Here is a 14,499-nt window from a genome sequence, read left to right on the forward strand (position 1 = left end):
CACCCTTGCCCTTGCAGAACTTAGTCTAGAGGAGCAGTGAGACATTAATCAATAATCACATAGATAATTGCAAACTGTGATGCATGCTATGAAGGAAAACTACAGGATGCTGTGGGATCTTTTAAGATGGCATCAAATCAGGTCTAGTGTTGAAGTCACAGAACACTTCCCTTGAGGAAGTAATGCTTGAACTGAGATAAACTGCTGAAGCAGGTGGGCGGGTTGGGGGGGTGGTGGTGATGGCAGGGAATTTTAAATAGAGAATAGCACAAACCATATACCCAGACATCTGGAGGCAGTAAAATGAGTGGCACCTTCAAGGAAGTGGAAGAAGGCTGGAAGGGTAACACATTAAGGGAGTGAGTTGCTTGCTGTTAGAGGAAACACTTAAACGGTTTCCAGCTGGAAGCTCTTGCATTGTCCGGGCATATCATGGTGGCTTTGACAAGAGTGGAGGGTGGAAATAATGGGAGAGAAGACAAATTTAAGAAATAGATAAGAGAGGAGCGAGAGTAAAAGAGGTGTTAGGGGTGATTACTGGGTTTCTAGCCTGATCAGCTAAGTGGCCAATGTTGTCAGTCATCAGGCTAAGAGAGCACTAGAGGAAGGGCAGTTTCCTCCTAAAAATGAATTTAGAGTCAGTTTCTGTGTTGTCCTTGTTAACACTGAGTAGATATGAAATAGTATTTATGACACGTAAGTAAGATCAAAAGTGTAACAAGCCAATGAACCCCCACTTAGCTACTCCTCCCGCCTGCCATGTTAAGAAAAGGAATGTTTACCTTTGAGATTCTTGGTGTGCCCTTTCTCTTCTATCCCATTTCTTTCTTAAGTTAGCCTATCCAGAAATTATTCCACTTCTTTGCTTTATAATTTTATCCCTAAACAGCATCTTCTTTCCTGTATCATGCTTGTTGTTCAGTCACCAAGTCATGTCCAACTCTTTGCAACCCCATGGACTGCAGCTCACCAGGCTTATGAAATGCTGTAGGTATTTTTCTAATACCACCTTTCTGTGCTCAAGATTATATTCCTGAGACACATTCATATGGACACATGCTGCTATAAGTTAATCTTTTCTCAACTGTATAGTATGAAATTACTAGAGTTTATTTATCCGTTCTATTGACAGTGAACATTTTTTCTGCTTCTTTACTTTCGCAAACCAGGCTGTTGTGAACTTTTGTCTGCCTGTGAAAGAGTTAACTCTGGGGACTTCCCTAGTAGTCCAGTGGCTAAGACTCCACGCTCCCAGTGCTGGAGGCCCAGCTTTAATCCCTGGTCAGGGAACTGGATCCCACATGCCACAACTAAGACCTGGCACAGCCAAATAAATAAAAATTAAAAAAAAAACAAAAAACAAGAGTTAACTCTGGGGTCTGTTTGAGATGTGAAAAGTTTGGGTCAAAAGATTTGTACTTTTCAACTCTATTAGATAATGCCCAGTTTTTTCCATAGCAGTGGTAGTTATTTACAAACTTGTACCAGTGGAGTATGAAAATTTGGGTTGCTCTGCTTCCTTGACAAGGTGGGATATTGTCAGACCTTTAATTTTTGCCAGTCTGGTGAATGTGAAATGCATCTTTAGATTTTCTTACTGTGATTTTTTTTTGGCCGCACTGTATGTCTTATAGGATCTTAGTTCAGGATTGAACCCAGGCCCTCAGTAGTGACAGCAAGGAGTCCTTACCACTGGACCACCGGAGGATTCCCTCTCACCATGATTTTAATTTGCTTTTCTCAGATTATTAATGAAGTTGAGCATCTTTTTATGTGTTTATCCATCATTTTCGCTCTTCTGTGAAGTGCTGCTTCAAATCTTTTGCCCATTTTCTATTGCATTTATGTCTTTCTCTCATTAATTGTTGGAATTCTTTATATATATACTGGCTACCATGCTCCTTTGTCAGTTGTATGGGTTGCAGATATCTTCTCCCAGTTTAGAGCTTGTCATCATATGCTACAGTTTCTTCTGTTGAATATAAGCTTTTCATTTTACTATAGTTGAATTTATTGTTTACCTTTAAGTTTATACTTTTGTCTTTTTTTAAAAATCTAAAAAAAGAATCTTTCCTCACTCAGAATCATAACATTATTCTCCTGTATTATTTTCTGAAAGTTTTATAGTTTTGACTTTGTTTCTAGGTCTTTAATATGCCTGAAATGTGGTTTTCCTGTGAGAAAGGGAGCCGTGTCTTTTTTTTTTTTAATTGTTTCAGTACCATTTATTGAAAAATCTGTTTTCTCACTGATCTGAAATGCCAGCTTTATCACAATTCAGTTTTGCATTTGTACATGGAACCACTCCTGGACTTTGGGGTGTATGCCACTGTGGTATTTCCACAATACTATGCATTGCCTTACTAGCTACAGTGTTAGCATAAGTTCTGGTGTCTGACAAGATAAGCCTCCCAACCCAGTTCTTTTTTAGGGATATTTTGAATATCCTTGGCCCACTGCTGTCCCACAGAACAAGTTGTCAGGCTGTTTAAAAAAACCCGGTGGGATATTGATTGGAAGTACATTGAATCTGAAGATGCATTTGGGGAGCATTGATTACTTTATCATGTGAGTTTTCTTATCCAAGAGCATGATCTCTGTGACTCTAGATATTCAGTGTTGTTGTTTCTTTTAAAATGACTTTCAACAACCTTCTATCATTTTTCCCATAAAAGTGCTTTATTTTTTACACCAATCCTAAATTTTTAAAAGTATTTTTTGTATTGGTTGCTGGCATATAGAAATATTTATATATTAATTTTTCACAACTTAATAACTCTTATTAAGCTTAATAGTGGATCTATAGAGTCTAGCAATCATTTCATCTGCAAATAAAGATTCTTTCTTTCTTTCTTTCCTGTATCGTTTTTGTCTTTGCCTTGAGCTGTTTGTTTTCTTATTTTTGAGGGTTTTTTTTTTTATTGTTGAATCATAAAGAGTTTTTTTTAATATGTTTTAGATAAAGGCCTTTGTCACATGTGTCTTTTGCAAATATTTTCTCCTAATCTTTGGTTTGTCCTTGTCGTCTCATTCTTTTGACATTGTCTTTTGCAGAGCAGAAGCTTCTAATTTTGATGAAATCAACTTGCCAGTTATTTCTTTCATGGATCATGGCTTTGGTTTTGTAATTAACAAATCTAGGTTTTCTTCTATCTTCTAGGAGTTCCATAGTTTTGAGTTTTATATTTAGGCCTGTGAGCCACTTTCAGTTAATTTTTATGAGCAGTGTAAGGTCTGTGTCTACATTTATTTTTTTTTGCATGTGGGTATCCAATTGTTCTAACACCGTTTGTTGAAGGAGCTGACTTTGCTCCATAATATTCTTTTGCTCTTTTGTCAAAGCTCAGTTGACTGTATTTGTGGGGGCTCTACTCAGTTCCATTGACCTTTTTGTCTGTTCTTTTGCCAATACCATACTGTCTTAATTACCGTAGCTGTAGTAAGTCTTAAAGTCCAATAGTGGCAGTCCTGACTTTATGCTTCTTTAGCATTGTGTTGGCTGTTCTGGGTCTTTTGCCCCTCCATATAAAGTATGTTGATATCCATAAAATAACTTGCTGGGATTTTAATTTTTATTGCATTGAATCTATATATCAAGAACTGATCTTGGCAAGAACTGATTTGTTGACAATATTGAGTCTTTCCTATCCATGAACATGGAGTATCACTCCATTTACTTAATTTTTAAAAATTGCATTGATCAGAGTTTTAGTTTTCCCCATGTATATCTTATACATATTTTGTTAGATTTATACCTAAATACTTCATTTTTGGAGTCTTACTATAAATAGTAAGTGTTTTTATTTCAAATTTTACTTGTTCATTGTTGGTATATAGGAAAACAATTAAATTTTATATAGATGAGGAAACAATGGAAACAGTGACAGACTTTATTTTCTTGGGCTCCAAAATCACTGCAGATGGTAACTGCAGCCGTGAAATGAAGAGACAAGTGTCTTGGAAGAAAAGTTATGACCAACCTAGGCAGCATATTAAAAAGCAGAGACATTACTTTGCCAACAAAGGTCCATCTGATCAGTGCTGTGGTTTTTCCAGTAGTCTTGTATGGATGTGAGAGTTGGACTATAAAGAAAGCTGAGCACCAAAGAATTGATGCTTTTGAACTGTGGTGTTAGAGAAGAGTCTTGAGAGTCCCTTGGACTGCAAGGGGATCAAACCAGTCCATCCTAAAGGAAATCAGTCCTGAATATTCATTGGAAGGACTGATGCTGAAGCTGAAACTCCAGTACTTTGGCAACCTGATGTGAAGAACTGACTCATTGGAAAAGACTCTGATGCTGGGAGAGATTAAAGGCAGGAAGAAAAGGGGATGACAGAGGATGAGATGGTTGGATGGCATCACCGACTCGATGGACATGAGTTTGAGCAAGCTCTGGGAGCTGGTGATGGACAGGGAAGCCTGGCATGCTACAGTCCATGGCATCACAAAGAGTCGGACATGATGGAGCAACTGAACTGACCTGACTGAACCGTGTATCCAGCCATCTTGATATAATCACTTTTAAGTTCCAGGTTTTTTTGTTGTTGTTGATTCATGTGGATTTCCTACACAAATGATCATATCATCTGCAGACAAAAGCAGCTTTATGTTTTCCTTCCTTATCTCCATTCCTTTTATTTCTTTTTCTTGCCTTATTGCATTAGCAAGGACTTCCAGATGATGTTAAAAAGAAGTGGGGAGAGGGGACATCCTATCTTTGTATCTGATCCTAGTGGGAAACCTTTGAGTTTCTCACCATTAAGTGTGGTGTTAGCTGTAGCACATTAAATGCTGAGGGCTTGAAGTAGAGCATCCAGAGCTGGGGAATCACTCCATGTGGGATATAGTGCATAAGAAAACTAACTGGAAATTGGCAACTGATTCTTTCTTCTGTCCCTGACTCTGCCCCACACAGTGACTTATATGAGACTTATTTGTTCTTTTGGTTTTTACTGGAAAGGGTCAACTATATTTCTCTGTTCATATTGATGAGTAGTAGACGTAGTACAGGCTTTGAATTAGGAAGGCTTGCTTGGGTTTTGAATCCTTATTCTATCAGCATGGTGTGTGTTATTGGGCTGGTTCCTAAACTTCAGTTTCTCTGTAAATGGTCAAGTAGAGGGTGATTGTAAGAACTAGAGGAGTGGGAAGTGCTTGCACATGCTCTGCAAACTGTGGCTGCTCCTGCACCATACTGTTTCTCAATCCTGTTTTCAACATTATTAGTAAGAGACCCATTAAAGATAGGTCAGCCTGGCCAAAACTGTGTTTCTTTCCTATCAAACTCCCTCTTACCTGTGTTTTCTCTGCCTTGCATAATATTACCATTCAACCAGGTATCTGAGCCACAGACTTAGGAGTTGTCTTCACTTCTTCCTTCCTCTCTACCTAGCCTCCTGGTCATGTTGAACTTGTCTGTTTACCCCTTTACACATAGTGCCTTTTACCCAGAAAGCTTGTTCCTCTTCCCCACCTTCCACCTGGACTTGCCTGCTTAGGAGGCCTGATCAGATTGCCGGGTTAATCCCTTCTGCCTCTGATGTCTCATGGCACCTTATGTGTCCCTCTGTTGCAGCATGATTGTATTGTTTTATAATTAATTACATGTATATCTCTGCCACCAGCCTCCATGCTTCTTTGGGTCAGTAGCTCTAGTTGATTATACCCCAGGAGACAGCACAAAGAGTATCGGCTTGATCACAGTTTATTGAATTATGCAGTCTTGAAACCATTCTTCAATTCTGCTCTAATATATTTGTTGTCGCCCCTGTGAGAAATCAGAATGGCAAATGCTTCTTTCTGAAACCTTGGACCCAAGTAGCTGCATCTTATTCTGAGGAGAGAATTGGCTGAGTTGCAGTCTAAAGTTTGTGGCTTGAGTTGGAGCAGCAGAGCATGAAGTGAGGGAATTTGAGGAAGTGAATTATATGTGAGGAGGTTCTAGTCTTCACAATGAAATGTTGATGCTGTACGACCTTATTTTGGAGTGAAGAATGGGCATCTTCAGTGAATGTAAGAACCAGTGAGGAGCTAAGAAATGACATAATGAAAGCTTCCTGGATCCTCAGTTTTGATGTTGCGCAGGATTGAAGATTGGCAGTACTGAAAGGAGCAAAGTTAGTCCCCACCTACCACCGCCATCACTACCGTCATTGCTGAAGAGGTAGGCGTGGGCAGCTGTGTGCCTGGGGCCGTGCTGTCAGCTGCTGCTGTGTGTCCTTCACCTGCGGTTGCTGTGTTGTGAGCCAGGGTGAATACCATCGTTTGTTTCAGTGCTCTCTTCAACCTGAAGACAGCTACATTGTCATTTTAACGCTTCATCTAGCCCCCTGTTTCCAAGCATATTCTTCTGTAGGTCATTATAGGATTGGCTGGGAGCTTGGTTCTTGGCATCTGGTATAAAGTTGTAGGTCCTGTTGGACTCTGGATTAGTAGAGTTAAATCTATGCTTGATGGGAGTGGGAGGAGCATTCCTTTAGCTGGTAGATCACGACAATACAAAGGTTATTTTAGAGAGGAGGAACATCTTTATAGCATCTTGGCTAGATTCCACAGAGGCAATAGCATCCTTCCTTCCCAGTCGTCAGTTGCTTAAATTGGGAGCATTTGCTGCTTACTGCACTAGGCCTGAAACAGATACCCGAGTGGTGTTGGGTTCTGATCTTGTATCTTTTCTGTTCCATTTTCAGGGAAGATTTCTTGGCTATATGCTCTCCTAGGATGCAGTTGGAAACAGAATTTTAGAGAAACATGATGATTCTAGGGGAGATGGTTAGGGAGGGAGAGAGAGGGTAACATAATCTCTGCTTTCACCTGCAGGTCACTGCTGAAACTCAAGAGAAAGAAAAACTCATCACACACTTGCAGGAGAAGGTTGCATCCCTGGAGAAGAGACTAGAGCAGAATCTCTCAGGGGAAGAACATGTGCAGGAACTTCTGAAAGAGGTAACTAGTCTGGAGTAAACCTCAAACTTAAATTCCCCACCCCTACCCAGATAAGTCAAATGCCACTGTCTGAATGACTCCACTCTGAAAAATACTGCTTACAGAATTAAGTTCAAGCTTCCTTCTATAATATAAAAGGCTTTTCTCATGATCTGGCCCTTTGTCTAATTTTCCAGTCTTGTTTCATGACCTGAACCCGTCATCACTGTGACTTTCAGGAAGCTGTAGTTCCCCAGATGTCCCCTGCTATTTCACATGTCTAGTGTCTTCCCTAGAGCCAGATGTCCTGGAGGCTCACCTAGAACCAGAAATCCTGCAGTCTGAAGTCAACTGGGCCTTAGGAAGCATCACTATGAACAAAGCTAGTGGAGGTGATGAAATTCCAACTGAGCTATTTCAAGTCCTAAAAGATTATGCTGTGAAAGTGCTGCACTCAGTTCAGTTCAGTTCAGTTGCTCAATAGTGTCCAACTCTTTGCGACCCCATGGACTGCAGCATGCCAGGCTTCTCTGTTCATCACCAACTTCCAGAGCTTACTCAAACTCAGGTCCATCAAGTCAGTGATGCCATCCAGCCATCTCATCCTCTGTTGTCCCCTTCTCCTCCCACCATCAATCTTTCCCAGCATCAGGGTGTTTTCAAATGAGTCAGTTCTTCGCATCAGGTTGCCAAAGTACTGGAGTTTCAGCTTCAGCATCAGTCCTTCCAATGAATATTCAGAACTGATTTCCTTTAGGATGGACTGGTTTGATCCCCTTGCAGTCCAAGGGACTCTCAAGACTCTTCTCCAACACCACAGTTCAAAAGCATCAATTCTTTGGCGCTCAGCTTTCTTTATAGTCCAACTCTCACATCCATACATGACTACTGGAAAAACTATAGCTTTATTGGCAAAGTGATTTCTCTGCATTTCAATATGCTGTCTAGGTTGGTCAAAGCTTTTCTTCCAAGGAGCAAGCGTCTTTTAATTTCATGGCTGCAGTCACCATCTGCAGTGATTTTGGAGCCCAAGAAAATAGTCTGTCATTGTTACTATTGTTTCCCCATCCATTTGCAAGGAAGTGATGGGACCAGATGCCATGAACTTAGTTTTCTCAGTGTTAAGTTTTAAGCCTACTCTTTCACTCTCCTCTTTCACTTTCATCAAGAGACTCTTTAGTTCTTCACTTTCTGCCATAGGGGCAGTGTCATCTGCATATCTGAGGTTATTGATATTTTTCCAGCATTCTTGATTTTAGCTTGTACTTCATCCATCCCAGCATTTCCCATAATGTACTCTGCATATAAGTTAAATAAGCAGGGTGACAATATACAGCCTTGATGTACTCCTTTCCCAATTGGAACCAGTCTGTTGTTCCATGTCCAGTTCTAACTGTTGCTTCTTGACCTTCATGCAGATTTCTCAGGAGGCAGCTGAGGTGATCTGGTATTCCCATCTCTTGAAGAATTTTCTGCAGTTTGTTATGATCCTCCACATAGTCAAAAGCTTTAGTGTAGTCAGTAAAGCAGAAGTAGATATTTTTCTGGAACTCTCTTGCCTTTTCGATGATCCAGTGGGTGTTGGCAACTTGATCTCTGGTTTCTCTGCCTTTTCTAAATCCAGCTTGAACATCTGTAAGTTCACGGTTCACGTACTGTTGAAGCCTGGCTTGGAGAATTTTGAGCATTACTTTGCTAGTGTGTGAGATGAGTGCAATTGGTGCAGTAGTTTGACCATTCTTTGGCATTGCCTTTCTTTGGGATTGGAATGAAAACTGACTTTCTCCAGTCCTGTCGCCACTGCTGAGTTTTCCAAATTTTCTGGCATATTGAGTGCAGCATTTTTTAGTATATGTGCTGCCAAAGCGAGCACTGAGTGCAGCATTTTTATAGCATCATCTTTAGGATTTGAAATAGCTCAACTCGAATTATATCACCTCCACTAGCTTTGTTCGTAGTGATGCTTCCTCAGACCCACTTGACTTCATATTCCAGGATGTCTGGCTCTAGGTGAGTAACCACACCATCATGGTTTTCTGGGTCCTGAAGATCTTTTTTGTATAGTTCTTCTGTATATTCCTGCTACCTCTTCTTAATATCTTCTGCCTCTGTTCGGTCCGTACCATTTCTGTCCTTTATTGTGCCCATCTTTGCATGAAATATTCCCTTGGTATCTCTAATTTTCTTGAAGAGCTCTCTAGTCTTTCCCATTCTATTGTTTTCCTCTATTTCTTTGCATTGATCCCTGAGGAAGGCTTTCTTATCCCTCCTTGCTATTCTTTGAAACAGCCTTGTCTAATTCAATGAAACTATGAGCCATGCTGTGTAGGGCCACCCAAGATGGACGGGTCATGGTGGAGTGTTCTGACAAAACATGGTCCACTGGAGAAGGGAATTGGAAACCACTTCAGCATTCTTATCTTGAGAACCCCATGAACCGTATGAAAAGGCAAAAAGATATAACACTGAAAGATGAACTCCCCAGGTTGGTAGATGTCCAATATGCTACCGGAGAAGAGTGGAGAAATAACTCCAGAAAGAATGAAAAGATGGAGCCAAAGCAAAAACACCCATTTGTGGCTGTGACTGCTGATGGAAGTAAAGTCCAATGCTACACTCAATGTGCCAGCAAATTTGGAAAACTCAGCAGTGGCCACAGGCCTGGAAAAGGTCTGTTTTCATTCCAATCCCAAAGAAAGACAATGCCGAAGAATGTTTAAAGTATCGCACAATTGCACTCATCTCACATACTAGCAAAGTAATGCTCAAAATTCTCTTAAGTCAGGCTTCAATAGTATGTGAACCGTGAACTTCCAGATGTTCAAGCCAGATTTAGAAAAGGCAGAAGAACCAGAGATCAAATTGCCAGCATCCACTGGATCATCGAAAAAGCACGAGAGTTCCAGAAAAACATCTATTTCTGCTTTATTGACTACACCAAAGCCTTTGACTATGTGGATCACGAGAAACTGTGGAAAATTCTTCGAGAGATGGGAATCCCAGACCACCTTACCTGCCTCCTGAGAAATCTGTATGCAGGTCAAGAAGCAACAGTTAGAACTGGACATGGAACAACAGACTGGTTCCAATTGGGAAAGGAGTACGTCGAGGCTTTATATTGTCACCCTGGTTATTTAACTTATCTGCAGAGTATATCATGCGAAATGCTGCGCTGGATGAAGCTGAAGCTGGAATCAAGATTGCTCGGAAAAATATCAATAACCTCAGATATGCAGATGACAGCACCATTATGGCAGAAAGCAAAGAGGAACTGAGGAGCCTCTTGATGAAAGTGAAAGAGGAGAGTGAAAGAGTAGGCTTAAAAGTTAACATTGAGAAAACTAAGATTGTGGCATCTAGTCCCATCACTTCATGCGAAATAGATGGGGGAAACAATGGAAACAGTGACAGACTTTATTTCCTTGGGCTTCAAAATCACTGCAGATGGTGACCGCAGCCATGAAATTAAAAGACAAGCATCTTGGAAGAAAAGCTATGACCAATCTAGATAGCATATTAAAAAGCAGAGACATTACTTTGTCGACAAAGATCGGTCTGGTCAGTGCTATGGTTTTTACAGTAATCATGTATGGATGTGAAAGTTGGACTATAAAGATAGCTGAGTGCCAAAGGATTGATACTTCTGAACTGTGATGTTGGAGAAGACTCTTGAGAGTCCCTTGGACTGCAAGGGGATCCAACCAGCCAATCCCAGAGGAAATCAGTCCTGAATATTCATTGGAAGAACTGATGCTGAAGCTGAAACTCTAGTACTTTGGCCACCTGATACAAAGAACTAACTGCTTGGAAAAGACCCTGATGCTGGGAAAGATCGAAGGCAGGAGTATAAGGGGACAACAGAGGATGAGATGGTTGCATGGCATCACCAACTCGATGGAAATGAGTTTGAGCAGGCTCCAGGAGTTGGTGATGGACAGGGAAGCCTGGCGTGCTGCAGTCCATGGGATCACAAAGAGTGATGCACAACTGAACTGAACTGAACTGAGTGTCCCTCCTCTGCCCAGGTGCTCTGGTTTGGCCCTGGCCAGCTATGAAGAGTCAAACCTCTTCGTTTCCTGAGGCAGTGAGCATCCCCTGCTCTGTACTGCCGCCTTATGAGCACTGTTGCACTCTGTTATATACTGTCTTGGGTTAGTCTTTGCCCCAGCCTCCAAGTCAACAACCTGTCAAATTTATCTGTGTGTACTTCACAACATGTGAATTTTCTCTCTACGGTTTTGGAGTTTTTTGTGCGTATTCATGTTCTTCATGCCTTGCACAGGTCTAATGTGTTGTAGACATCAGTAAATATATATGCAATGGAGAAATGACTATTTCCTTTTTCTCTTCTTTCAACTTACAGAAAACACTTGCTGAGCAGAATTTGGAGGATACCAGACAGCAGCTCTTGGCAGCCAGAAGCAGCCAGGCCAAGGCCATCAACAACCTGGAGACTCGGGTACTGACCTCACTCCTGTGTCTGGGTGGTGTCCTGGTGCCCTTAGATGACATGGTTGTGGCTGAGAATTCCCTTGGATCAGAGATTTTCTTCCAAAGGGTTTCTCTTTTGACTTCTACTTGTAGAGAACTGAGGTAGTCATTTTCTCCATTCCTGCCATATTAGCATCATTCTTCCACAGAAGATTGTCTTCTCTGTTCCTTCCCTTTTGTCTTCTCTCTCCTTCCTCCCATAGGAAACCATTCTAAAGTGGTAAATAGAGACCTTTTATTGCTGAGTAACCTTGAGAATCCCAGGGACGGGGAGCTTGGTGGGCTACCGTCTATGGGGTCGCCCAGAGTCAGACACGACTGAAGCGACTTAGCAGCAGCAGCAACCTTAAAATGGCTAACATTGTTTTATGTGTGTGTTAATTTAGGTAAATGATATAGCTGTACATGAGTTTTCCTTGTTACTTTCCACTGCTCCATCTTCTGTGTCCACTTCATTGTTCTTACCTCCTCTACTTCACAGTTATCTGCTGCATGCTAGATATCCAGATTGCCACCTTCTTCCTGTTACCACAGATTACCTTGCAGTGAACATCCTCGTTTCTGTTGCCTTAAGGAGGATAGTGAGTGTGTGTGACTTAACGTGACTCAGTAGGACAGGAATGCTCCCAGAGGGCTGCCCAGGATGCTAGAGAGTTCCTATCGATGCATCTCTGTCTTTTCTAGCATTGGCATTTCTCAGCCTTTTAGTTTTCTTGCCAGTTTCATGAGTGTGAAGTGGTAGAAGTGTCAGGGGATCTCTGTGAAGCCTCTTATAAGAACACTAATTGTATTCATGAGCCTCTACCCTCATGACCTAAGTATCTCCCAGTCACCTCACATCCTAACACCATCACATCAGATGTTAGGAATTCAACATAGAAATTTGGGGGCACAAACATTCAGACCATAGCAAATGCTTAACTCATTTTTAAAGTCTTTCTTGTTTCTTGGTCAATATTAATATATGTAAAGCTGTATTTTTTCCTAACTGCAGCTTTGTTACCTTTATTGTAATTCACTTCTATTTCTGAATATCTTTTTTATTGTGGTAAAATACACATAAATGTAAAATTTACTATTTCAACCATTTCTAGGTGTACAGTGGCATTAAGTACATTTATGTTTTTGCACAACCATCACCACCATCCATTTGTAGAACTTTTTCATCTTCTCAAACTACAACTCTCTGCCAATTAAAACAATAACTCCCTGTTCTGTCTTCTCTCCAGCTCCTGGCACCCACCATTCTACCTTCTGTTTTTATCGATTTGATGACTCTAGGTACCTCAAAAACTGGAATCATACAGTTTTTGTCTTTTTGCTTCTGGCTCACTTCACTTAGCATAATGTCTTCAGAGTTCATTCATGTTATAGCATATGTCAGAATTTCATTACCTTTTAAGACTGAACAAGCCTTTTTTAAGACCTTGATTCCATTCTAGATAGAGCACATGGTATTCATCCATTCATTTGCCCGTGGAGATTTCGGTTGTTTCCTCCTTGTGGCTATTGTGAATACTGTTGCCGTGAATGTTAGTGTATGAACAAGGTTTTTGTGTGGGCTTATACTTTCATTTCTCTTGGGTATATTCCTAGGAGTAGAGTTGCTGGGTCATATGATAACTCCATGCATAGCTTTTTGAGGATCTGAATCTTTCTTGAGTTCTGCCTGCAAACTGGAACTTGCACAGATATTTGCTAAACCCAGGAGTTTAGCAGTTTCAGTCCTGGCTCTGCACTGAAAAAATTTGTGGTCATGGGAAAATAACATTACTATTCTCCTCTGTGGAGGTGCTCACACTGTTCTTGTGGGGTTGTTTCCATGAAAACTTATCTCTGAACATATATGAGGAACCGTGAGGCCTAAAAGGCGGAGAAGGCAATGGCACCCCACTCCAGTACTCTTGCCTGGGAAATCCCATGGATGGAGGAGCCTGGTAGGCTACAGTCCATGGGGTCCCGAAGAAGCGGACACAACTGAGCGACTTCACTTTCACTTTTCACTTTCATGCGTTGGAGAAGGAAATGGCAACCCACTCCAGTGTTCTTACCTGGAAAATCCCAGGGACGGGAGCCTGGTGGGCTGCCGTCTATGGGTTTGCACAGAGTCGGACATGACTGACGTGACTTAGCTGCAGCAGCAAAGGCCTAAAAACATTCTTTTCTCATTTGGTACCTCCCTCTCCTTGACAAAGCTGCAGCCCTGTATGTGCTTATATTTTAATAATAAAGTTCCCCCAGGGCAGACCTTACTCAGCAAAGACTTTATAGGAGAAATTGGCAAAGTTCGCTTGAGTCAGATGAAACAATCACTTTGGAGGCCAAGTCTCGCTCAGTGCTGGGCGGTGGGTCATCCCGTCCACCCTTCAGGCCTCGTGCCCTAGCACAGTGCCAGAGACACAGTCAGACCCGGTCAGTATGTGTGGAATGAGGGAAACCCAAATTTGTCTCATGGGCAGTAATCCCACTTCTGGAAGTGTATCCTAAGGAAGTGACTCAAGCCAGATCAACAATTTTTACAGGAAGAAGTCAACTGCTGCCTTATTTTATCTGCAAAATGGAAAACAGCTGAGTTACCTGGACAGGAGGCAGCAGTTCAGGGAATTATACAACATCCTTTGAGGAAATAATCTAGGGTCTGAAGGCTACATGGAAATCCAGAAGGAAATTTGAGCACGGAGGAAAAATACAAAGTTTTACTAGAATTGTATACGAAGTTGTAAAAGAAAGTCAAAAAAATGAAACTGTGTTAGAATGGTAGTGTTTTATAATGATTGACTTATGAGCATCTTTTTTTTTCTAATTAAAATTTTTTCTTTAGTGTACCTGCTTTATGATTTAAATAGATTTGATTTTAAAAGACATTTGTTACTACTCAGCTTATTTTGAACATAAGGATACTTCTCTTTCCCTCTTAGGTGAAAGAACTGGAGCAGAGCCTGCAGGCCTCTGAGGAGAAGCTGAAGCAGAGCAGTGACGTGGTGGCAGCTCAGGAAGCTCAAATTCGAGAGCTTGTAAGTGGTGATCATGTCTGCTGTGTTCTAGGCCCCTGATTCTTTCCTTTGTGCCCTTGAAGTCCCCAG

General features: G+C 41.3%; 1 protein-coding gene across 5 annotated transcripts in view; it reads left to right on the forward strand.

Moving 5' to 3' along the window:
- GOLGA1 (golgin A1) overlaps positions 1-14,499 on the forward strand; it is a 47,223-nt gene that overhangs the window by 16,683 nt on the left and 16,041 nt on the right. For all 5 annotated transcript variants that reach the window (XM_043916868.1, XM_043916865.1, XM_043916867.1 and 2 more), the window contains 3 exons: positions 6,821-6,946; positions 11,289-11,384; positions 14,335-14,430. In XM_043916868.1, the coding sequence (XP_043772803.1) occupies positions 6,821-6,946; positions 11,289-11,384; positions 14,335-14,430 (318 nt within the window). The remainder of the gene's footprint in view (positions 1-6,820; positions 6,947-11,288; positions 11,385-14,334; positions 14,431-14,499) is intronic.

This window comes from Cervus elaphus, chromosome 11 (assembly GCF_910594005.1).
Source record: "Cervus elaphus chromosome 11, mCerEla1.1, whole genome shotgun sequence".
NCBI classification, from domain to species: Eukaryota; Metazoa; Chordata; class Mammalia; order Artiodactyla; family Cervidae; genus Cervus; species Cervus elaphus.